The 26,395-nt window shown below is 41.5% G+C and overlaps 1 protein-coding gene across 1 annotated transcript; it reads left to right on the forward strand.

Moving 5' to 3' along the window:
- The first annotated feature begins 10,399 nt into the window (after window positions 1–10,399).
- LOC119827897 (flavin-containing monooxygenase 5-like) lies at window positions 10,400–23,464 on the forward strand. Its single transcript, XM_038349842.1, has 8 exons — window positions 10,400–10,534; window positions 12,005–12,193; window positions 12,596–12,758; window positions 15,118–15,260; window positions 16,446–16,645; window positions 18,647–18,996; window positions 20,886–20,958; window positions 23,101–23,464. Exons 1-8 carry the CDS (start codon window positions 10,400–10,402, stop codon window positions 23,462–23,464), a joined length of 1,617 nt encoding a protein of 538 aa, XP_038205770.1.
- The last annotated feature ends 2,931 nt before the right edge of the window (window positions 23,465–26,395 follow it).

Raw genomic sequence — 26,395 nt, forward strand, 5'->3', positions numbered from 1 at the left:
AGATAAAGTAGTGGGTCCAGACTACAGGGAGATATTAGAATGCTACTCAGCCACATTGATAAGAAAGAGTACAGGCTGTCTCTGGCAATGTCATTTAGTACTCGGATGCTCTGTGATCAAGGTCAATGAAAATTATAACATCATCTGGCTAAGACCACAAATTACTCATATTTCTTAAAAAAAAGAATAGGTTGAACACCCTACTAAGTATAAACAATGACCAGCTGAGTTTCAAGCAGAAGCTGAATGGAAAACACAGAGTAGTAAAAGACTCTGTTCATTTAGCCAGGGGATAAGGGGTGGCTATTGTTATTCTAGCTAAAATCATCCTTGATGAGTCTGACTCCAAGACCTCTGCTTCCAGTCAGTTGGTAATCCAGGCCTGTTATAGAAAGTTAAAAATGACTTGGTAGTGAGATTTTCCCAGATGGATCTGTGAGTGGCCAAGAGGCTAGCTAGTATTGGGTCATTCTGAGTCTTGGGGTCTTCCAGTCACCTAGCAAGCATGTCAGATCTTCTTTATTGAGATTTCATGCCAGTAGTATTTGAACACCTTCACTATGCCAGGCACTGGAATTAAAACAAAATGACCTTCCCTTCTGGTGAACTCAGCATGCTTTAGAGTATTAATCATATCCTAGACAACCTAGGTGTTTGAACCCAGAGAATGATGATTCTGGGATGGAGTTAGACAATAAAACAAACAAACAAAAAACAGAGCTCAAAGGTATGCTGGGAACTCCAAACTCCTGATCCCAGGTGCTGGCTTCACCAATAAGTTGAACAACTACAATCTGCCCTGTGCCACCGGCAATGTCCCCGTGAAGAAGTTAGGCTACATATACAAGACTGGTAGTGCCTTAGCCACACCTTGGGTCTATATGCTTGGCAGAATAGTGTTCTGTTTAGAGTACTTGAGAAGTCACAAGTCTAGGGATGACATTATGCTGGGTAGCTGCGCATGAAGCGTTTGGAGTTCCAATGAGTTAACCTGTACTCTGTACTTCCCCATCAAGGGTCAGGCTACTGTAGCAGGCCAGGTGAAGATCCTGTTGCAAGCCAAGTCTTACACATTATGATGAAAACCTTTGAGCTACCTTATGGGCAGAGAGATTCTTCACTCATGATACTAACTAGTGCTTTTCCACAGAAGGAAACTGTATATTCCTTTTAGAGCACTAAACATCTTAATTGCCCCTCAGGACACCTCCATTACCAACTCCTGGACTAGCTCAGAGCCTATACCATTATTACTCAGCCAGCAAGTTGCTGTACCCAAAAGACCTCTCAACATGGCCACTGGTCAGGGTTCTGAAGTCAGTGGTTTCATAGCCAGGCTCAGATCTGAAGAAGTAGGCATCCACCCTGGTCCAGAGATCACCAGGGTTACAATAATGCATAGATGATAGCCCCATATCCCATTTGTACAAGGCCAGCCCCTGACAAGACTGGGTCCTGAGAAAACCTGAGGACAAGACCTATGAGTCTTGCAAGACCCACTTCTAGAGGACTCAAGTACTGAAGATATGGATAATGGATTTGAGATTGAGGTTAGGTCTCTGTGGCTGAGAAGAAGAAGACTTCGGGGTACCATCAAATCAAACTTGAGGAGAAACCATAATCTGAAGAGAAGTCAAGATGCCTGGAAGGCTTTTCCAGACTCTTATCTCAGGCCTGGATCTGAGAGAAACTTGCATTTTGGCCCAAAATACCCGGAAAAAAAAGCCTTTCCTTGGCAGCAGGTTTCTGTGAACCCACAGATTGCACGCTGGCTGACCTTGACAAGAATCCATGGCCTGGCAAACAAACACCAAGTCAGCCTGGTCCTGGCAGCTCCATAACACCGAGTCCTTGGCATGGAGTTGGCGACACCATGCCACACCTGGGACTAAGCTTTTGATTCAAGACCTGCCATGGAAGCTGCACAAATTGCAGTGTAGAGCAAGAATACAGGGTTTCCTGGCGACAGGATTGGCACCCGTAGCTAAACCTGTGAATCTGATTTCAGAAAGACTCATATAGGCAAGCAAGGCCACAAGCTGGCTCGGTGGCTAAGAAGGTCCTAGGTGCTGACCAGTTATGACCATGATTGGAAGACAGTCCTAAAACCTAGTACTGAATTGCTGCGAGTATTTCTTCTTTATTTTTTATGAGTATGTTTTGTGTGGATGTGTTTGTGTGTTTATAACAATTTATTTTAGTTATGTTTATCATTCTATCATGCAAATAATACTTATATACATACCTAAGTGTTAATTTTATATTATGTGTCCATCATAGCATTTGAGATGGGGAACATCAGAAGATGAACAACAACATGCAAGTTTTACGTCTCCTTTTTGGGGGAATGGTTCAATGTTCTTTCTGTCCTCAGCAGAATAATGATAGCATGTTAAATGAAAGGATTACATTTTCATTGATTTCATGTTTTATAAACTTTATTATAAAAATTAACCAGACTCAAAGTCTTCACATCTCAGTGAACCTCAATACAGTTAGAATAGCCTGACTGAAGATTAAGAATGGCTTAAGGGAAAGCATATGGACGCCAAATTAACAAACGGAGGTTAGTTTTATATGTCAGTTTGACTGGATTAAAGGATGCCACGCTGGCGAAGCATTGTTCTCAAAGTTCACCATGCAGCAAGCCAATTCCTCTTCTGCTGGGTGGGAAATTGGTGCTTTGGCATTTGGTTAGAATGATTGAGGAAACTCAGGTGTGTCTATGAGAGTGTTTCTAAATACTGGTATGAGACTCAAGGGTCCCCTGAGTTAGAGTGACCTAACTTCAGTGTGGACAGACTACCATCCAATTGGCCAAGGGCATATACAGAATAAAAGTGCAAAGGAAAGACGAAGTGGTCCTTTTCCGTTGGCTTGGAGTACTCTTCAGTCTTTGGACATCAGAACTCCAAGTTCTTATGCTTTGGAACTCCAGCAATTAAAATAGCAACTTTGTGGGTAGAGCTTTCATGTCTTTCTAGAAGGAACTATTCTACAGCCTGCATCCTGGTCCTCTGGCTCTTATAATCTATCCATCCCTACTTCTGTGACATTCCTAAGTCTTGGGTATACAAGAAGAACTACAGATGTATGAACTAGGGCTGGGCACCACGTGGTCGCTTTTCCTCTACATTTCGTTTAGCTGTGGCTGTCTGCAGTAGAAAGGCTCCTTCTGTTGTTAGAAGAAGCTCCTTGGATGAGGAGTGAGAGGTACATTTACCTGTGGGTATAAGATTGACTCCTTAGAATAGTTAGTTAGAAGTTATATTGGTTTAGGAAGACGGCAGCAGTAGATTCTCCTCTAAGGTCTATGACCTCCCCAGCCTTGAATAGTTGGCTAGGTTTACAGTGTTACAGAAATGGATTTTTCTGCTACTGAGTTCTTCTTAAGTCCAGTTAGACATCTGTGGGTTACCCACAAGATAAAAGAGCCACGATTGCACCATTGGAGACATCTCGCTGAACCAGTCACTTTTGGAATTCATAGGTTTTAATACTGTGTAGAACTATTGCTTGCTTTTCTTACATGGTAGCTTGCATAGCATCTTCAGATACCCTGAAAGCTAGCCCTCAGGGAGAATGCTTCAAGGTCACTTCCAGCCTGATTCCTGCAGCTTCTGTGTTCAAACTGTCATATCTTTAGTCTTACCTTTAAGATCTGAGGTACAGCCTTACCAGGGGCAATGGCGACTGCCTATATTGATTGAGGAGTCCCTTAGACACCGTTGGCCAACAAAAGATATTTCCAATGCCTTGCATTGGGACTTTTGCCAGTTTATGACTCTTTGAGAGAGCATTTCATTTCATATGCCCTAAGTCCATTTCAAAATAAAAATTTAAAAAACAATTGTGTGTGTATGTATCAAAGATAATTAAAGAAGACAAGATTGTGAATTTGATAGGGAATAGGGGGCCATGGAAGGAGCTGAAGGGGAAAAAGAAGGGGTGTAATGATTTAAATACAGTACTCACATATGAAATTCTCAAAATTTTTTAATTAAAAGTTAAAAGAATGGTAAAAGATATGTATGGCAGACTATGATCAAATGTCATTTCATATGTATATGAAAATGTCTCACTGAAACCCTATGTTTTATGCAATTAGAATAAACTAACAACACAAATATTTTATAAAAGCAGAAATTCCCTGGATTTCAGGCCTTCGACTGTGGATGGAAAGCTTTATCATCAACTGTGGAGGATTCCGCTAGCATCGCATGGCCTCAGGCTAGCTGTGGAATTCATCAACCTACATGACCATGTAAACAAATTCCAACAAGGAGTACCTTCCCACGCCTCTGCCTCTGTGCCTGCATCTGTCCACCAGTGTCCTGTTAGGGCTAGAGACCGCTAACACACAAAGTAAGGAGCATATATCCTGTTGGAAGTGGCTGCTCAAATGCTTTAAGATTGGAGGATCTTGACAAAATTAGCAAAGGAGAATTTAATTGTGCTTGAAAGCTCCCAAAGAGGAAGTTGGAGAGATAAATCTTTCTTGGAAGTGATTTTTGGCAGTTGTGTAGAAACAATTCACCTCTATCTGCAGTGATCATGACTTTTTTTTTTCTGAGAATCATGAAGGGTGGGTCCTTCTGGGAGCTTACAGAAAGATCCTGCCCTCTCATTAAAAAAAAAGGGGAGGAGATAAACATAAAAGAGGGTTGAAGATGGGGAAAAGCTAGCCGCAGCCCAGCTCCTCTAGAGTGGGAAGCCACCTGGGAAGCGGACCTCAAGGACCGGCCAAGGAGAGCAGACTGCAGTTTGCTAACGGTCCCTGGGCACATAAGCAACCCAACTGAGGCACTAAGGACAGAAAAGTCAACACTGCTGAATCCATTAAGGACAGACCGTAAGTTGTACAACTCTACTTTGGGGACATTAGGGAACTATGCTTGGCAAGCTACTTCCATAGCTTCTCCTGCCTTCTTCTGACTCCTCTCCTAGATTCCTGTTGCATTGACTTCCATCACTCTTCTCCAGTTGCAAAATTATAGCCCATAATTGTCAGGATTTCTGATTTAAAATAGGCTTTTTTTTTTTCTGGATTGGAACACGAGTTAAATAGGTGACAAGCATACATTCTGGGAATGCAACAATTCTCACTTTGGCACTTAGGTGTGACTGCGCACCGGACCTACTGCCACACTGATGTCCACAGCTCTCCTTGATGTTCCAACCAAATGGTCCTCAGAATAAAGAAACTTTTGTTGACTTTATGCTTGTATAATACAAAATGGTTTTATCAGGATTTCATATAGACATGCAATTAAGAAAAGAGGAAAAATCAGAAACTATAGTTAATGGAATGAAAAGAGTATATAAATCCAGGTAGGGAACCCAGCAGACTCATTCCCCAATCAATAGGTCAGGATGCCCCAGGCACCATTCCAAGAGAGATGCCTGTGTTCTTGTAGCCTGGAGTAATAGATACAATAGATATAGACAGAAAGAAGGTAACGGAGATGTAAATTTATATGAAGAAAAGCTGCAAAAATAAGAAAGCTTCGTTTATTTATAATAGTGGAAAAACCTAAAATATCAAGCTAAAAATTATATATGGAAAATTCTACAAAGATTAAGATTCAAAAATTGATTAAACAGGTTGCATATGCATATGTATGTATATAAATATATAATCACTTATTAGTAAGAAATAGGATAAAAGCTGGGCATTAAGACACTACAATGGCTTTATTTCCCAAAGTACCCACCTCCCTATTCACTCTGAGCTACAGAATATGACTAACATTTCAACTTGATCAGGATTACTGTTTTTTTCTTTTTGAAAACTATACAGCTGGGAGAATGAATTCTTCAGATAGCTTATTGTTTGTGTGGATGACCGCTATATGCATTATTCCCTTTAAGGACAAAAGAAATAGTCAGAGAGAGGGGGGAGGGGAGAATGGTCATGGGCTTGCTTCAGTTTCTAAAATAGACAACAAAGCCTTTTACTCACCTAAATTAGTGATCATTCTTCATCCCTAATGAAATAGAATCAAAATGTATAAGGGCTTAAGAGAGTGCCCAGAGGTTCAGATCACGGGCTGCAAAGGACCCCATTAAATTTCTAGCACCTACCCGGTGGTTCACAACCATCCATAATTCCAGTTCCATGGGACCCAACACCTTCTGATTTGAGCTGGCACCGGGCATGCAGGTGGTACACAGACACACAGGAAGGCAAAACACTCACATATATAATTAATTTCTTCAGGGTCATAATGTAGAGTAAGAATACCCACAAACAGTCCTTAAAAATTCAAGTACAGTAGGGATCCCTCTATCATGACAAGACTTAAGGAAGCAGAGCTTGGCCTTCAGGAAACTGAGTATACCTATCTGTCATTGAGTCCCTACACTGCCCTCTGGCACTATGATGCTTACTGTCAGCGAAGGGATGTCCCCATACTCACCTAAATGAACAAGAGATATGACACATCCTTAAAAATGTTAAACAAAGGAAAATTAGAATCCAAAGTGAAGTTTTAAGTTGTGTCTTGTCAGCCGTGAGAATAGAGGATATCAGTAAAAACTGCCGTTAACCATATGCGGAGAAGATCAGAACCTCTGTGCAAAAGGAGAAAGGAGCAGGAAGATATCAAAACAAGATGATCACAATGTAGGCAGGCCAGAGGGAGGAGTCATGTTAGAAACACAAAAGCATGAGGCAAAGCCTGGTTCACTAAGAGCCTTAGAAGCCAGGTAGAGGATGCAGGGATAATATTTATATCATGCTAGAACAGTCATTCTATTTTTTCCTTTCTATGGAAAATAGACTTAAATTTTTTTTATTCATTTTACATACCAACCACAGCTCTCCCTCCCTCCGCTCCTCCTGTTCCCCCACCTCTTTCCTCATCCTCCATCCACTCCCCAGAAAGGGCAAGGCCTCCCATGGAGAAACAATGACGCCTGGCCTATCAAGTTGATGCAGGACCAAGCCCCACCCCACCCCACCCTGCATCAAGGCTGAACAAGGCATCCCACCATAGAGAATAGGTTCCAAAAAACCAGCTCGTGCACCAAGGATAGATCCTAGTCCTACTGCCAGTGACCCCACAAGCAGACCAAGCCACACAACTGTCACCCACATGCAGAGGACCTAGTTTGCTCCCATGCAGCCCCCCCCAAACTGTCGATCCAGAGTCTGTGAGGTCCCAAGAGCTCAGGTCAGCTATCTATGGGTTTTCCCATCATGATTTTGACTCCCTTGCTCTCCCTCACTTCAACTGGAGTTCAGTCCAGTGCTTGGCTGTGGATCTCTGCATCTGCTTCCATTAGCTCCTGGATGGAGGTTCTATGATGACAATTAGGATAGTCACCAATCTGATTACAAAAAAAAGGCCAGTTCAGGTACCCTCTCCACTATTGCTAGGACTCTTAACTGGGGTCATCTTTGTGGATTCCTGAAAATAACAGATGAGATCTCCTCAGTAAACTGGGAACTGGGGGGGTGTAGAAGAAAGGGGATGAGGAATAGGTGAGTTGGGGGAGGAAGAGGTGGAGAGGAAGATCAGTTAAAGAGCTATCTTGATAGAGGAAACCATTATGGGGTTATGGAGAAACCTGGTACTAGGGAAATTCCCAGGAAAATAGATTCTTTTCTCACATAATGTACCCTGGATACTGTTTCCCCTCCTTCTACTCCTCCCAATTCCTCCCATCTCCCCTCCCATCAGATTCGTTCCCTTTCTGTCTTATTAGAATAGAACAGGCTTATAAGAGATAACAATAAAACATAACAAACAAAAATATATAAGATAAAACAAAACTATCACATCAAAGTAGGATAAGACAAACCAACAGAAAGAAAAAGTCCAAGTGGAAGTACAAGAATCAGAGACCCATCTTTCATACACTCAGGAATCCCACAAAAGAAAACACTAACCTGTGGTAGGAGCCCTGCATCTGCCAGGATCAGCACAGGAATTTCGTAAAGAGGATGGCTCACTGCATGGCAGAGTCCCCTTGAGGTCCTTGCTGTATGACAAAGATCCTGCAAGAAGATTCCGTCCTATCTCCTGTGACTTTCTGGAACGATGTCTGGTTCTGGGTGTCTCCTTTCTTGGTCTTGTAGCTGTTGCCACTGGGGTTTTTTTTTTCTAATAATTTGGGCACAAGAGAATAATGAGAGAATGTAATGGGGAAATGGAGACCAATTCCCCTGGGGAATGTCAGAGAACTTGAAACTAATGGGGAACGTTATGGCAATAGAGAAAAGTCCCTATGCTTCTTTCCACTCCTACTCAGCATAAATGTATGACTACCCAACTGCTGCAAAGGAACTACATTATCTGAACCCCATAGAGAACCCTTAATGTGTCCTGTTGATTGTATTTTGAGATGCAGTGATCCCAGGAAATATTTTACGGACAGCTGGTATTAGGAACTTACCGGTACGTTGACTACAGGAAATTTGGAAACTTCAGGTTGCCCAGAGCAAGGCTTAAAGTCTACATTTGTACCTACATTTGATCATAGCTGACATATGATCAAAGGAAGATGGGGAAGGCGGGCTTATAATTAAACCTAGAAAACTTATTGCTTATTATTCTGAATGGTGCAAACACTGCATCAAGCCTCTTGCGGAATGGAAATGGCTCTTTCAGATTTGTTTCTTAAGACTCAATTTCTGGTGCCTTACAACCACAAAGGACAGCCAGTCAAATTGTTTTAGCTGGTATAGAAAGACTTAGTTGCTTACCATCCTCAGGGTCTAACTGTTTCCTGTCCAACCTGCCGGGAGATGTGGTGCTCTTGGAATATAGAATTGATGGCCTGTGACATGGAAGGAGAGAGTGAGGTAGAAGACTTGGGGAACATTGCCATGAATCTTGAAAGTTCTTGGGAATTGATACGCAAAGCCCATGCTTTGCAAGCCTAGCTGCACATAATGGTTTCATTATTAGAAGGGAAAGGAGACAGGGGAGGGGTATAAGGGGATGGGAGTAGGTGAGAAGTGGGGGCTGGGAGGCGAGGAGGAAGGGGGAAACAATGGTTGATATGTAAAATAAATGGGAAAATGTTATTTAAATAAAATAAAAAGAGGTCCTCCCTTAGAGAGACGAGAGATACCAGTGCAGGCCCTGTGTGTGCTACTGCAGTCTCTCTGAGTTCATATGAACTTTGCTCATGTTGATTTAGAAGGTCTTGTTATCTTGGTGTCCTCCATCCCTTCTGGCTCTTAACACTCATTCCACCTCTTCTTCCTTGGAGTTCCCTAAGCCCCTATGGGAAGGATTTGATAGAGACATTCTCCTTAGGGCTGAGTGCTCCAAGGTCTCTCACTCTCTGCATATTATTTGGCTGTGGGTCTCTGTATCTGTTCCCATCTGCTGCAGGAGGAAACTTCTCTGATGATGGTTGAGCAAGGCACTGATATGAGTATAGCAGAATGTCATCAGGAGTCTTTTTATCACTATGGGTTTTTGTTTTTTTCTTTTGTTCTGTGTTGTTCTTTTAGACCCATAGTACTGGTTTTACCCTAGGTCCCCGGACTACCACGAACTTTTCCCACAACCATCTCCCAAGAGACCTAAACCTCAATGGACAGATTACTACTCAATCTTCCCATTATTTTTCCATCTCTACGCAGGTGTTAAAATATAGTACATCCAACCTAACTGGGAGGAAGTCAAGTACAGAACAGAACTAAAATAGGGTAAAAGCAATAGAACAATAGAACTGTGGTACAACGATCCAACAAAAATGTGGGGCAACCTTGTACACCCCGCTAGCTATTAGTAAGCAGATTCTTGCACAACCTGACTGTTTAAAATCAATCTTAAATAATATAGTAAAATCTGGAGTGTTTCTATAATAAAGGATTGCTAATCATTTTGAAATTCATTGCAAATCTTGTTTTGATCAAATGTTCTATTAAAAATGACCACACAATCGTCCCTTGCACATGCAGGCGATTGGTTCTAGGATTCCTTACAGATGTTAGCATCTGCAGGTGCTCACGTCCTATGTATGTAGCAACATGGGCATATATAGTCAATCCACATTCTTTAAAACTTGTCTGCCTTGCTGGTAATACCCAACAACTCCCCTAAATAGACTTTTGACTATGGTGTTTAGGGAGTAATGACAAGAAAAAAGATCTCTGTATGTTCAGTAGAAATGTATATTTTAAGAAAATTTCCCATCTGCTGTTGTTTAAATATGTGGGTGTGTAGTGTTCTGAAATGGAGAAAAATAGTTATATCATATATAATTAAAATAGAGTACATATGCTAAGATAATATAAGGTAGAATAGAAGCAGTTAAAGTCGTGGCCCAAAAATATGTCAATGCTAAAATGAAGTGGTGTGGGACACTGACATAGCAATGAACCTTGGCTTTGTTGCTCAGAAGGACACTGAAATAATTCTTCTTAATTCAAGAGACCATGACGGTAAAAAAAATTGCAGTGATCGGGGCTGGAGTCAGCGGACTGGGCGCCATTAAGAGTTGTTTGGAGGCAGAACTAGAACCTACGTGTTTTGAAAAGAGCAATGACATCGGAGGACTGTGGAGATATGAGGTAATTTTAGAAATATTTTCAGAACATGATACCATCAATGTGTATGAGAGCTGTTTCTATTCAACTAAGAAATAAAACTGATAACATAAATTATTTCTTAAGTGTGCTTTCCAAATTAGTGATAAATATTTAAATTAATTTGAGATTCCTTGTGGCACAAGCACAATCCTACTATTTCATGCCCCTGGCAATCCCACATATAACACTTAGGATATTGATATGCAAATTTTGCATCAGAGTGCTGAAACTCCAAGAGCATGCAAAAGTTATTCTCCCTCTAGCAAACTTGCTATTAGCTGTGGAATTTTCTTCCATATCGCAAAACCACCCTATATGTTGTTTGTGTTGTTTGTTAGTTACTGGGTAAACATGTCTCTACCATGAAAGGTGTGCTTCCTTACAAACAGAATCATCTTTAATAACTTAAAGGAGTGGGTCTATTTCATAGTTGTTGTTCGTTTTAAAAATGCTATAAAGTCCCAGGCGGCAGCTGTAGGCAGGCAGCAGACTCTGGGAGCAGCCAGTCCCAAGGCAGAGATTCGAGGGTCCCGAGCAGGTGGCCCAAGATCCCCGGGCGGGTCACGGCGGGTGGCTCATCCCAGGTGAGCTGGTCCCACCATGTGGCGAATGGGGAGAGACAGCTTGCAGCGTGTTTGGACATGAGGTGGGTAAAAGGCACATAGACACGGTAGGCAGGTGTAGAACTGGACATTTATTACTTAGAGGAGAGAGAGAGGGGGGAGGGAGAGAGAGAGAGAGAGAGAGAGAGAGAGAGAGAGAGAGACACGTGCCCACACCAAGGGACAGGAAGAGAAGAGATTCAAGATGGTGGTGAGAGGGGTGGGGGTGGGGGTGTCGCTGGGGGTGGGCGTGGCTTGCCCCTTAAAGGGTCAACCAAAAGAAAAACAATAGTGGCTCCCAGAAGTTAGAAGGATGGAAGGGAAATCTCCACTTCAATGAGTCTTAGTGAAGCATAATACAAGATCATTGAAAACAGTTCTTATGAATGCACCACAGTTATCTTATTACTGCCATGATCATTTTTTATATTTTAATATACCTCATAGCTGCATGATTCTTTTTTTGTTCCAAAGCAAATAAACATTTTATTCTCTACCACACATATTCTCTTAAACAAATCCCTTCCATTGTGAGGCAGATTTTGTCCACTGGGAGTCTCCCTTCCAAACCTTCTTTGAGCTATTTTTGTCTCAGTTTGTCTGCATCCTTGGAGCCTGCTGTTTTCTGTTGTAAAATAAATTATTGCTACCACAGAGTCACTCGCTACAAATAGAATTAAAGCAAGAGAACCCTCATCAGGAGATGAGACTAACTCCCTCATCCTGATGAATGACTGTCCTAACACCTGAAAACCAAATCATAACTTCTCAAAGAAAAGTATACCAAACACCACACTTCTGGTCACCCCTGACACATTCTGGAAACCAAGGGTTGTTTTGTTACCTTTAGGAAATACCAGAAAATGGAAGGCTTGGGATATACAAATCTTTGACCTGCAATACGTCCAAGGAGATGACAGCCTTCAGCGACTACCCCATCCCCGACCATTACCCCAACTACATGCACAATTCCAAGATGATGGAGTATCTCAGGATGTACGCCAAGCACTTCGGGCTCATAAAACACATCCAGTTCCAGGTAAGACGTGAAACCTGCCCACTACATGCTCAATGGTTGAGGCAGAGTCTGCCCTGCCTGTACCGGCGGGTACCGGCCAGCTGCCCCAACACTGCCAGAGCCAGTTACCCCGCCAGATGAGCACCATCCCAGCTGGAACCTGAATTCCAATTTTTGGTTAATTTTGTAAAGTAAAAACAAAGGTCATGGGAAATAAAAAAACCAATGCATTTTGTGCTCTAAGAAGTCATAGCATTTTGGAAATGAACATTGTAGGAACCTTACATGCACACAACTCCTAACCACCCAGGAGCCATGCATAGAGCTATTTTACCTACTTAAACATAAAATTCTACAGGAGGGAATAAAAGCAAAAGTGGATAAGAATGTCCTAGAACTCGGGCTTTGCTCCTTGTTTCCTAGACAAAGGTGTGCACAGTGAGGAAGCGCCCTGATTTTTCATCCTCTGGCCAGTGGGACGTTGTGGTGGAAGCTGATGGGGTGCAGAAAACATACATCTTTGATGGGGTCATGGTCTGCAGTGGTCATTACACTGAGAAGCATATTCCTCTACAGGATTTTGCAGGTATTCCTCTGCTGTGTGTGTGAGAAGACTCTTAGGGTTCTATTTCTTTTAAATTAATTAATTTTTGCATCCTAACTAGTTTCCCCTTTCTTCCTCTTCTCCCAGTCCCTCCCTCCACCTCTCCTTAGCAATAGCCCCACCCATCCACCTCCACCACAACACCATCCACTCCTCCACTTCTATTCGGAAAAGAGTTGATATCCTCCCATGGATATCAACCAAACATGCCATGTCAAGTTTCAGTAAGACTAGGCACCTCCCCACATATTAAGGCTGGAAAAAGCAACCCAGTATGAGAATAAGAGTAGGGTCTCAAAAGCTGGCAAAAGAGTCAGAGGCAGCCCTTGTTCCAACTGTTAGGAGTCCCACAAAAAGACCAAGCTACACAACTGTCACATATACGCAGAGGGCATAGAACAGTCCCATTCAGGCTCCCTGGTTGTCAGTTCAGTCTCTGTGAGCTCCTATGAGCCCAGGTGAGTTGATTCTGTGGGTTTTCTTGTGGTGTCTTTGACCCCTCTGGCTCATACAATCCTTCCTCCCTCTCAGGCAAAAGATTCCCTGAGGTCTGCCTAATGTCTGGCATCTGTTTCCATCAATTGCTGAGTGATGTCTTTCTGACGACCATTGGGCTAGGCACCAATCTATGAGTATGGCAGAATATTGTTAGGCATCATTACATTGGCATATTTTGCCAGTCATGTTTGGTCCTACCCTAGGTCTCCAGGCTATCCAGTCTCTGGATCCTGGCGCTCCAGACAGTGTCAGGGGTGGGCTCACTCTGGTGGCATAGGTCTCACTCTAGGCTAGTCATTGGTTGGCCACTCCTAAAATCTCTGTATCACCCTTACCCCAGCGTGTCCCATAGGCAGGACAGACTGTAGATTGAAAGTTAAGTGACTGGGTTGGTGACCCAATCACTCCATTGGAAGCCTTGCCTGATCACAGGAGCTGTCCAGTTCAGGCTACATATCCCTTATTGCTAGGAGTCTTAGCGTGTATATCCTTGTATACAAGGTCACCCTTGTAGATCCTGGGAGTTTCCCTTGCACTGGGTTTCTACCTCACCCCGAAATGCTCCCCTTTGCTAGTCGTCTCTTTCTGTACTCTCGATGCCTATCCTATCCTAGGTATTGGACGCAGGTGTTTATACAGAGGGGTACAAGAGAGGGTGTCGTAAGCTCATAGAACAGTCAGGGAAGATCTAGCAATAGAAGTGAAGACTGAACTGGAAACCAGAGTTCCTCGGACAAACAAACAAGGTCTGAGAGAGAGTTTCACGGAAGAGGAAACAGCGTGTAAAAAGAAGCAGATGGGGGATAACGTGGGGAGAGCTCGAGGATTGCGCCCATCTGAAGTGCCTAGGTTGGAAGAAGCGTGTAAGAGTCAATGGAAAAGCATTATGGTGTGTGTGTGTGTGTGTGTGTGTGTGTGTGTGTGTGTGTGTGTGTGTATGCTCACGCATGCATGTATGCACATGCATGTAGGAAAAGCAAGTATATAATCAAGCTTGCACTGTGTGTAAAGATCAGTTTACATTAATTGATAGGGGAAGATGGTTGAGTCAGGAGCACCAGTGAGAAATGCATTATAGAACTTGATAATTTATGGCAATTGTATTTTTAAAATATAATTTTTTTTCAGAATGCCTTGAAACTTCTAATATCCCAGGCTTGTAGTGTTAAAAAGAGTGGCCATTAGCCAAATGTCACTGATAACCACTTGATATGTGAAGGACACAAAATTAAGATGTTTCCTTTGCAAACTAATCACCACACTTAGAAAACACAGTAGGAGCATATACATAATCACATTAGTAACCTTACATTAACTATATATTAGCATCTCAGAGTATCCTGAGTTATGTAAAATATGAAGTAAGAATTCCTATCATTCTCATCACTTCTTGGCTTCTGGGAAGCTTAGAACTGTGTATGTGGTTGCCATTCTGTTGCTTTTGAATGACACTGATGTATCCTGCTAAGAATCTTTACAAGTTTGTCAATTTTCAAAGAGCTAAAAAAAAGTGAAGAAAAAGTCTCACATCACTGAATAGAAAAATGAGAAAAATACAACAACATTAGAAGGTGGCAAAGAGTTGACACATTAAATACATCATAAATGGCTATAATTTTATTGACTACTTTTTAAAATGTGCTCTGGTTTTGGTTTTGGCCATATAGTCACTGCTGTTGAATGTTTTCTTCCTTAGTGGAGAATATTCTGTAATAGTGGCACAAGGTCCAAGTACAAAGAAGAGAATTAAGTAACGTGAACTTCAAGTTCAGGAATGAAATTTACTAACCAGTGTTTTCCAGTTCTGCTTGTGACTTGAGGAATCTGGCTCCTTCCTTCACAGGAATCACCCAGTTCAAAGGCAGCTATCTCCACACCTGGGGATACAAGCACCCAGGCAACTTGGAGGGGAAGAGAGTGGTCGTGGTTGGCATTGGGAATTCTGGAGCAGATGTGGCAAGCGAGATCAGTCGCGTCGCTGAGCAGGTCTGGGGTCAATTCTGCTCTTGGGTGTAACCTTGATACCTGTAGAGAATATGTGAGTCTAGGCCTTCTCCGGCTTTAGCAGTGATGTTCCCATTTGAACTGCAAGGGCGTGCTTTTCTACGGACTAAATATGAATAAGAGAATAAAGAATTCCAAAGTGGCACTACTCCGAGTCCATAACGCACTAGAGTCGTGGAAGCAACAACCTAACTAGAGTCAGGTAACTTAGAATTAGCTACAGGTAGCTACATGGGAAATTTCAAAGTGAAATGAATCTTACGGAAGACACTGTTCTCATATTGGAAATGAAGTTTAAAGAGCAATGAATATACGCAAATCTGAGCATTTAAAATATATTGTTGATATGTGTGTGTGTGAAGTTGTTAAGACAAAGGGAAAAATTCCACAGACTCCACTGAACTATGAACAAATAAAAAATAGGGGAAGATGAACAGTCCTTCCGTAGTGAGTGTTGCTGAGTGTGGAAGGCCATCGTACAATTCAAAATTAACTTCCTTATTTTGATTCATACTTTATCGAAAACAATATAAGATTTCCAATACTGAGCACTTTTTGTAAAATAAGTGACTCATGTCATGATTCTGGGGCACATGAGCCACAGATCTCCATGACAACGGCATCACTCTAATGATTATAGCATCAATAAAAAAAAAACCTTTTCAAGATTTTGTTAGGTCATACAAAATAGAACAAACTACTTATCAAAATGTACCTTCCCTTCTTTTGCATTGCAAACATTTTGTTTATAATTTTCCAGCTCTGAAAGTGAGAAAACTCCAGTGTGGCTTTCTGTACCTGGCGTGTTTCAATCCTAGAAGCCACATTCCTATGCTCTCCCTCACTTTGAAAGTTCACCTGAAAGAACTTACACCGGATCTGAATACAAACTAACACTCAACTTAAGAACCTATTGTGTTGTAGGTTTTTCCCCATATTTGGGGACTTCAACTGCTCCAGACATCTAACATAGCTGAAGCAAACATCACAGGGAAAGAAGACTCATGACGTACGCTAAATTAACTAAAATGACTCCCAGTAATTGGATCTCTTTATAAAGTAGGGGCAGCGAAAAGAAGCAGGCTGCACCACTACAAAGATCTGAGACCAGAGTGATTAGCAGCTAAATAGCTAAATACTTACTAGGCAACCACTCCTCTCTTTAAGGTTTTCCTCAGCACAAGACGAGGGGCATGGATATGGAACCGAGTTTGGGATAACGGGAATCCTATGGATGCCACGCTCTTCACTCGTTATAATAGAGCTGTCCAAAAGATCTCCCCCAAATTCCTGATCAACAGACAAATAGAGAACAAGTTAAACTCGAGGTTTAACCATGCCAATTATGGACTGAAGCCTCAGCACAGGTAATGTTTGGAATTTTAAGTAAACAATATCTTTAAGCTATTGGACTAAGTCTCTAAGTACATGAAGGGGATACGTGATAGCATTCATTTCTCATGGCATTTGTTTTTATGGCAAATATCCAAATTATTTCCTTCCTACTGTGGGGTGTTTTCCCACCAAGGTACACAAAAAGTTGTGCAGAGTGGGGAAGTAGAGACTTTAAAACTTGCCTTACTTGAAACTCGTAAAAGGTCGCTTTGTCACATTCTCCTGCTTTCTCGCCATCGTGTGTCAACTACTTCATGTTCACTCTCTAAATTAAAAACTCTGATTCCATGCTTACCTTCAAAGCCATCATCAGCCAGCACAATTCATTATCCACGTACAACAACCTCGTGGCCACTGATCTCTTCACCTGACCTGTCTTTCTGTCCCTTTTGCCTGACTCCTAGCCTCAGTCACCCTAGTCCCGACCACTGCAATGTTTATAGACATCTTTCCAAAACTCATTCTGTACTTAAGAATTCTTAGCTTTTTCCTCTCATCTCATTCAACACTAGCCAGTTCTCAGGCCCAATCTTGTCCTCCATCCCATGTCTTCCTTCTCTAATTCTTCCATGTTCAAGGCTACTTTTCCTCTAATTTTTTCTTCTTTCTTCCAAAAGACATCTAAGACTTGATGCTGCTGTGTGTTCACCCTCAGTCCTATTTTCTTTTCATCCCAAGTAGCTCCCTGTATTGAAGATCCCATGGCTGGAGAGTTGGCTCAGTGGGTAAGGGCTCCTGCTCCCAACCCTGATGACCTGAATTTCATCCTCAGAATCCACACGATGGAAAGAGAGAACTGAATGTCACAAGTTACTCTCAAACCTCCACACATGTACTGTGGCACACTTGATGTGGACACATACTCATAAGTAAATAAATGTAAATTTTTTAAATCGCAGGAAAAAATATAAAAGTTTAAATTAATGAAAACAGAAAAATCATTATTAAGAGATACCTAGAAGAAACTATGCATAGTTTTTATCCAAAGTTAGGTCAGATTATGACTACAGGTTTCTTTTTATAGATAAAGTACCCACAATCTATGAAATATGTTTAATAATATTACTTTTGTGTCAATGTACCCTGGGACTGTGATTCCCTACAGCTAATTCATAGCTCAAACCTTAATCTGAGATTTACGAATGGTCTCACTGTCGCTGATCGCAAACATTCCCATTGAAGATTCATTCTTCAGGTCTTTAAAATGATCAGCAACTAGGGCCAGCAGGATAGTTCAGCAAATAAAGACACTTGCCACCAGGCCTGACAACCTAGACCTGGAACCCACGTGGAAGAAGGAGAGAATCAACTTCCACACATTATCCTCTGACTTCTACATCCTCGCATGCACACACACACATGCACACTCACACATAAATAAGCAAATAAATATAATTAATCAATAAATGCATGAAAATATTAACAACTAATTAATGTCAACCTAGTTTACATAGTATCAAGAATAAATAAATACATCAAAATTAACATCCTTTGTAGTGTGCATCTTTAGTTCAATCACTTAGGAGGCAGAGACAAGCAGAACTCTGTGTGTAGAAGAGCAACCTGAGCTACAAAGTGAGGTCCAGGAATGCAGTCAGGAATGCATAGTACATTTCTGTCTCGATAAACAATTAACACATTTTATTCTTTGTAACAATGCTATTATCTAAAGGTAATTAGTCTGCACTAGCAAATCTGATATGGTGTCATATCATTATTAGTGCTCTGCCATTAGGAAAGTGAGATCAAACTGTTTTATGGTTTGTCCAAGGCCTCGTAGGGGGTAAGAGCCTGAGCAAATACCGAGGTTCAGTTCTGAATCAGAAAATCAGGTCTTTACTAATGAACTGCATTGCCTTCTGGGGATGCTGAAAAGCAGAATAGAAATGGTTCAAGCTATGCAACTATTTCCAGAGCTTTTGCCTATATTACATTTTAATTAAGAAGCCGTATATTCATCTCTCAATACACAGAATTCTTGACCACCGAACGGTTCTTAGTGATGACCTGCCAAGTCTCATCATTACTGGAAAAGTGCAGATAAAACCAAACGTGAAAGAGTTCACCTCAACATCGGTCATCTTTGAGGATGGAACTGAGGAGAGCATAGACGTTGTCATCTTTGCCACGGGCTACACTTTGTCCTTCCCTTTCTTGCATGACGAACCAACAGTCGTGGACAGCCAGTACTCCATGTTTAAATTTGTTTTCCCTCCTGGGTTAGAGAAGCCAACTCTAGCTTTCATTGGCATCCTCCAGCCAGTTGGCGCCATCATCCCTACATCAGAGCTCCAAAGCCGATGGGTTGTGCAAGTGTTCACCGGTATGTACTGGTCTCCCATGGCTACAGTATGTTCCAAATGCTCTGTGATTTAAGAGTCACTCAGCGGTCTTCTACTTCGTTGATCTCTCTCATTATATAAAATTATCTGAAATTTGACCATTAAAAATAAACTATTATAGCCAGGCAGAAATGGTGCACACCTTCAATCCCAGCAGTCAAGAGGCAGAGGCAGGTGGATCCCTGTGAGATTTGAGCCAGCCTGGTCTACAGAGTGAGTTTCAGGAAAACCAGAGCTACACAGAGAAACCCTGTCTTGAGAAACCAATAAACACACAAACAAATAAATAAATAAAACGACTTTGGGTTCTTCTGAAGGTTTATATTTCATTTTTAAGAAAATTCTACTAAAAATGAAAACATCCAAACAGTAAAAATTACAAAAGCAAAAAAAAATTGTAATGAGGTTATATTTTAATGCAACTGTCTATTCATTTACTGCTTCTCAGCAGAAAAACAACTTAGGGCAAGGTTTACGGAAACATACATTGACTACGGTTAAAAATCAAACAAAGAACAAACCACAAACCACATAGGACACATCTCAGAAGTGTAGTGAAGCCATTTTATCTTCTTCCTTTGCACAAATAGAATAGTAGATTATAAGAATATTTGGAACAGGAAAGTTCAAGCAGACAGTGGAGTGATGCGGGGGAGGAAAAGGTAGGTGGGGAAAGGGTTGGCAGAAGTGAAGTGTGCAGGAATAAGCTAAATGGGAGCCTGTGATCTGCAACATAAGAAAAAGTATAGTAAGGTGGCAGTAGAGCATGGAAGAACGGGAGGAGGATGCTGGGAGATGTGCCCTGTGTGGCGTGTGGCTTCTTTCTCTCACAATCGTGTGAACTGAACCCTCATTTTACTGCCATTTTCTTCACTTAATACATAGCACTCCACACTCTTTTCTACTCAATATATGCATATGGACATATGGACATACATATCAATAGTGTTTTTGTATTAATGACCACTTAGAATTATTATAAACAGCAACGTCAGGACAAGCCTGCACATGTATTTTATTGAGTGTGCGTCACCTTTCCATTTGGTATATTTGTAGGAGAATAATTGCTGTTTCACAAGGTGTGCATATGTGTCCAGCAGTGACTGAATGTCCCACATGACATGTCAGTCCTCCAGCTCTGCCCCTTTCATGCTCTGCATGCTCGTGTTTGAAATGTATTTTGAAATATTTGTGGGTATTTGTGCATAGGACGTATTTTTGTGATTGGTGAAGCACCAAGCAGATAGTTTATAAGCAGCATGCCTACCACTCCTTGTCCTGCCTCCCTAGTGTTATTTAACATTCCATTTGCTGAAACTTCCTTGTCCCTGACACATTTACACATACAGAATTTCCATCTGCAATTACTTGCTCTCCATTCAAAATGTAGTTATTGCTGCTGGAGACATTTTCCGTCAGTGTCTACTTTCAGGAATGCACTATGAAAACTAAGAGATGTTCTTAACTCAAAAGACAGAAAAATTGCATTTGGGATTTAAGCTCAATGCTAAGCAGCATTCAGGTAAGAGAAACTTTGAGTCAGGTTCCAGTATAGCTTGGGAATCTTTGGAAAACTACAAGACATGGTAAGGGTCCTTCATAGTATTCAGGGATGTTAAGTGGACATTTGAACTAAGAAAAGTTTAAACATCTATTTATCTTAAAGGGAAAGCTGACCTCCCTAGCTGACATCCTGGGCATGATGGTGGAGAGGAAATTCTCTTCCTTTGAAATTCTTTACACATAAGACTTGGATTAGAAATTGTATAGAGGCCTGATGATTCTATTCTATTTCAAAACTGTTCTTTTTGTTTATTTGTGTACTCGGTTCTCACGTCAACCCCCCAATGTCTGTATCCTGTTTTCTCAGGACTGAAAAAGTTGCCCTCAAAGAAGGACATGATGGCTGACATCAACAGAAAGAGATGGAAAATGACCAAAAAGTAAGAAACCTAATTTTTTTGTTAAAATAGACAATACCTGTTCAGGGGGTGATATATGATTTTTGTTTTCTTTTTTCATAGCTTGCACATACATGAGCCCTAACAAGATGATCTTAGTTCAGTGAGATCATGTTGAGTTTTTTTAAAACATGGGTCTGATTGTGAAATGTAAACCAGATGTGACGTATTAAATAACCTCAGAACACTGTATCTGCATGATGAGAAGAATGCAATTCTTATTTCCCACTATGGAAAAAAAGAAAAGAGTTTCAAAAGAATCCTAAACCTAGACCGACCAGATATGCCACTTCTCAGTGTTTACCCAAAGACCCCGGGCCCACAGACCACAGAGTCAAAGTGCACAGTATATTTACTGCATCCCTAGTCACAGTAGCTAGGTTAGGGAAACAATGCTGGTGTCCAGGGGGAGAGCAGAAATGTGCATTATATTCACAATGGAGTTTTTAGCCTCAAACACGAATAAGTTATATCATTGGCAAGAATACAGACAAAAGACATTGTTTTGTACTTTTCTCTCATTTGTGGGTCCTAGACATTACAGGTATGTAAAATCATCTGTACTGGTGACATGAAAACAGAAACAAGACAGTCTGGGTGGTGAGGGTCTGGGGGCAGTATAGGGGAATAAAGAGAAGGGCAGTGAGGTCAGGGAGTCATAGTCAAAGTGCTTTATATATTTGCATGAAAAGGGTTAGTAACCCTGGATAATTTTAAAGAAATTAAAATGGCAGAACAAACGAAAGAGGGTTCATGATATCAAGAAGACAGCATTCTGCAGCCCTTCTCTTCATTGTATGGTTTCCCATTCTTTCCTCCCCCTCTCCCTTGATATTCTCCTAACCTTGGAGGGGATAACACAAACGCCCTGTTCAGGGCGGAGCACTGAGCCACCAGTGGTTCTCAGCACCACGCGTCCCTGAATTCATCACCACTTGCTACAGAGAGAAACTGTCCAATTAATGCTGAGAGCAGCAGCCTTTGTTTATGGTGGAAACGTAAATGTTTAGAAGGCAGTTTGGAGTCGCGCAAATTTAACTACACAACAACGCATTCTCTCCTGCTGCCTCTTTAGTCATGGGGGTTTTACCGGGTTTATAGCAGAAGGCCTGAATGTCTTCCTGTGAAGCAGACCTCAGATCCAATCAGAGGGTCCCTGGTCACCCCCACAAGTCTTGCCGCTATTACAACGGCGGACACAGCTTGCCTGGCAGGTAGATGTTGGCATTCCCTATGGTTCACAGTTGTGTAAAACCAGCAACCACTGTTCTCCCCTGAATTTGGTAATAAATACTTTAGTACTACTTTCCTTAGCCTTATTTTACATTTTTTTCTAATTTATTTGGCTACTTTCATTTGCTTTTCATTATATTTATGTTAAATGATACAAATTTATCTCCTCCCAACATTTTGAAAAGTTTCGATTTTTTTTAAATTGTGATACTTTCTAATTTTCGTCTCTTTTACCCAAGTATGATTTAACAGAGTGGTTTCTTCTTTGGTTTAGAAATAGGGACTCCTTGTATAGCCTCAACTAGCCTTGAACTCACTCTGTAGCCCAGGCTGACCTTGCACATTCTCCTTCCTCAGCCTCCTGAGTCCTGCAAGTGCAAATGTGTGCCGCTGTGCCTGCTTGCAGGGAGGCTTTTAGTCTTCAAGTCTTTGGTCCTCTGAAAACAGTAACTCACAACTGTCTAGGGATACTCAATGGAAGAATTTGTGCAAAGAATCAGTACATGGAGAAAATAGTTTTCGTAACTTAAAAACTTAAAGTGACCAATGGAGTCTCATACGCCGTGACTTATATATTCTTTGTTAATTTGATTCATACCATGAAAGTGGCTTCTGTGACTAGGAGGGGAATCCACTCATTCAGTGTTTGCTTTTTATATATGTCAGTCACTCTCCTGGGTACCTGGGAACTTTAAAGCCATCAAGGATTTTACATCAGATATTGGGAGGCCATAGTATGCTAAGGGAGTGGAGGCAAATGTATGAAATTAAGATTTAACAACTATAAAATAGTGAAATCAATAAGCCAATAAAAGCAAATTCTACTGAAAAGTCAGGGAATAGCCCCGTGACTGAGACCTGATGCTTCTTATGTTTCTGTTCTCATCTCAGCTTTAGGAAAAGCCTCAAAGACTCTCGTCGTGTTCAGTTCATCGACTACATGGATGAAATTGCTTCCGAGTTAGGGGTCAAACCCAACCTGCTCTCTCTCTTCCTTTGGGATACAAAGCTGGCCAAGGAGATTTTCTGGGGACCCTGCACCCCATACCAGTACCGTCTACAGGGCCCAGGGAAATGGGCTGGGGCTCGGGCAGCCATCCTCACTCAGAGAGAAAGAATGCTCAAACCCCTAAGAACCCGAGTTCTCAAACACCCTCAGGCCTCCCTCTCTCATCTTTTCTGGGTCAAAAGTATCTGTGTTGTCTTCTTTTTCTTTGTTTCCATGTTAGCTATCATGCATATCACAAGTCGTTAACCTCACATTGACATAGATATTTATGAAGCTAGAGAGTAAACTATTGTTATTTAAACTGTATATCCTAGGATCTATTAAAATATGAAGAAACATGCTTATAGAGTAGTTCACAAATGAATTTTCAGACACAGAACAAGATTACTTTAATAATGACTTCATGAGGGGAGGTTTAAAAAGGTGCAGATTATTACCATTTCATTCCAAAAGTACTTTGAGAAGTTTATCTATAACATAATCATGAATAATAATTAAAAGTGAGATGAATTTGATTTAATAAAAGATCAGAGAGACTATTTAACCAGGAGTAAACCTTACTTAACAACAACAACAAAAAAACAGGACTAAACCTTATTTAGCAAAGAGCAAACTATGTAATCAGGAATAAACCTTAAAAGTACATCTTATGATCTCAAAACATCTTCCCCAATCTGACCCCCAGATAATCGTAGCTGTTTCAAGCTGTGTTTGGTTGGGTGGTTGGTTAACTGTTAGTTTTAAGGCGGGGTCTCAATGTGTATGTAGTCTGGAATGGCCTCATATCCATGCATTTTACTACAATGTGTGGGGGTTATAAGCAGTGCCCGGCACTGGACCCTCTTGAGAAAGAATCTTCAATAGAAAAATAGGAAATTCATCAACTCATCATGTAATCAAACTGCTCTACTTGCAAACGTGCTGCAGATCAACCTGCGGCGCTGCAGCTCCTGGTTTGGTGCACTAGGAAGGCTGGCATCGCCGTCGAGCATTGCTGCCGGAAGATTGGGCTTGAGTCAAACTGAAGAACAGCCTGAGGAAACAAAGAAAGGCCGACGCTCCCAATAAATCTTAGCTCCAGTCCAAAGGAAAGCTGCACTGCAGTGCTACAATGATCAGATGAAAGTATCGGAACCCTGAATGACGGTTCTAATACCAATGAGGGGATTTTAAGATATACTATTATATGGTCTTATTGAGTTACTGATAATACTGTGTGGTATAATAATATTGTATTTATGCAGCAGAATATTCTTATTTCTAAGAGGTAGGCAAAAGTAGGAGCTAAGTACCATGGTTTGTACATTTTCTTTGCCATAGATGTATAAGTTTATCTGCATGTAAGGGACGGACAGGGACAGAGAGCAAGGGACGCAGAAGTAACATGCAAGGGGCGGAACTTCCACGACTTGTGATTCTAGTTAAAAGTTGTGCAGCTGTTCATAGCTGTAATCTTTCAGCCCTTTTGTAGACTTAAGAAATTGAAAATAAAAAATAATAATTAAAAAAAACTTATCTTCTGCAATGATTTCTGTACTAAAATGAGGAAGAGGTTTCTATGGGAAATTCTTCTAATCAGTGACCACACACGGTAGTGGAAATACCTCCCATGACAGCCTTGGTCTTGATGCTCCAGAACACGAAGATTGCAGAAGACCATTCCCCATGAAACCATTCCCCATCATTCTTTAGCCCTTTTGTTGTGCAGCTATTTCCTGCACACTGAAAAATTCCTTCCTGAAGGGAGGAGGGAGGGGAACGCCACAAGGAGAATATGGAGATGATGAAACTTCCTGAGAATGGCACTCACCAGGCCCTGCCCCCCCCCCCCCCCCCCGGGAAGGTCATAAACAATAGCTTTACAAAGGAATCTCCAGTGGGAATTCTTGCCAGCTGGGCAGAAAGCTCCAGGGACGCATCAGCAGAGTACTAGAATAGACTTTGGTGACATCTCAAACATATCTCAGATTCAGGACTGGTAGGTCCTGGCTTATGGCAGTGGGTGAAAGGACTGCATAAGGGATTGTCAAGTTCTGTTTACATCCAATTCTGTCACTGAATTCACACTGAGAACCAGAGACGTGTCTACTCAGACTTCCTTCTTGCCTGTGTTTCATTATCAATGCCTTCACTTAAGGATTTCAAGGCAATAATCTTGAAGCCACAAATACCTCTTGCAGCAAATTATTTTACTGAGCTACAGTAATCTAATCCAGCCTATGTATGCACTAAGGGTATAAGTCTACCCTGTAGATGGAGCGGCGGGCTGTGTCCCGCCACCCGGCTAGCTTTACCCAAAATAATTACATGGAAACTGTATTCTTTTAAACACTGCCTGGCCCATTAGTTTCAGCCTCTTATTGGTTAATTCTCATATCTTGCTTTAACCCATATTTAGTAATCTGTGTAGCACCATGAGGTGGTCGCTTACCAGGAGATATCTTAACCTGCGTCCATCTCAGAGAGGAGAAGCATTGCGACTCACTGTGGTGACTGCCTGAAGCGTCTCCCCAACTCTGCTTCCTTTCTCCCACAATTCTGTTCTGTCTACTCCGCCTACCTAATTTTCTGTCCTCTTAAAGGGCCAAGGCAGTTTCTTTATTAATAATGAAAGTAACACATAGACACTCCTCCATCACTACCCCAGCCTAGGTATGTACTGAGGAAAAATTGAATGGAGAGTGTTCAGTCCAAACATCATTTCTTAGAGCCACACCAAATGGCTTTTGTCTTGGACCTTTGACACAGGACCTGTGTCAACATCACAACATATATTAAGTAAATTGAAACACAATGCATTGCTTACTCTTAGGTTGAGAACAAAACTTTAGTGCAAGTCAATACTGTCTCCTTCCCCTCCATGAACAGCCTTACTCATTGGCATAAACAGAGTCTGCACATTCATTCCCTGGCTGCCCAGACCCAAGTAATCACACAGAAACTGTATTAATTTACAGCACTCTTTCACCAGTGGCTAAGGTACAGTTCTAGCTAGCTCTTACATCTTAAATTAACCATTTCTATTAGTCTGTGTATTGCCACATGGCTATAGTGTTACCTCATTTTCTACATGTCTTGTTTCCTCAGTGATTGGCTGGCATCTGACTCTCTGCCTTTCCTCTTCGCAGAATTCTCATAGTCTGGTTGCCCCATGGATCCTTCCTGTCTGGCTACTAG

Source organism: Arvicola amphibius, chromosome 12, assembly GCF_903992535.2.
Source record: "Arvicola amphibius chromosome 12, mArvAmp1.2, whole genome shotgun sequence".
NCBI classification, from domain to species: domain Eukaryota; kingdom Metazoa; phylum Chordata; class Mammalia; order Rodentia; family Cricetidae; genus Arvicola; species Arvicola amphibius.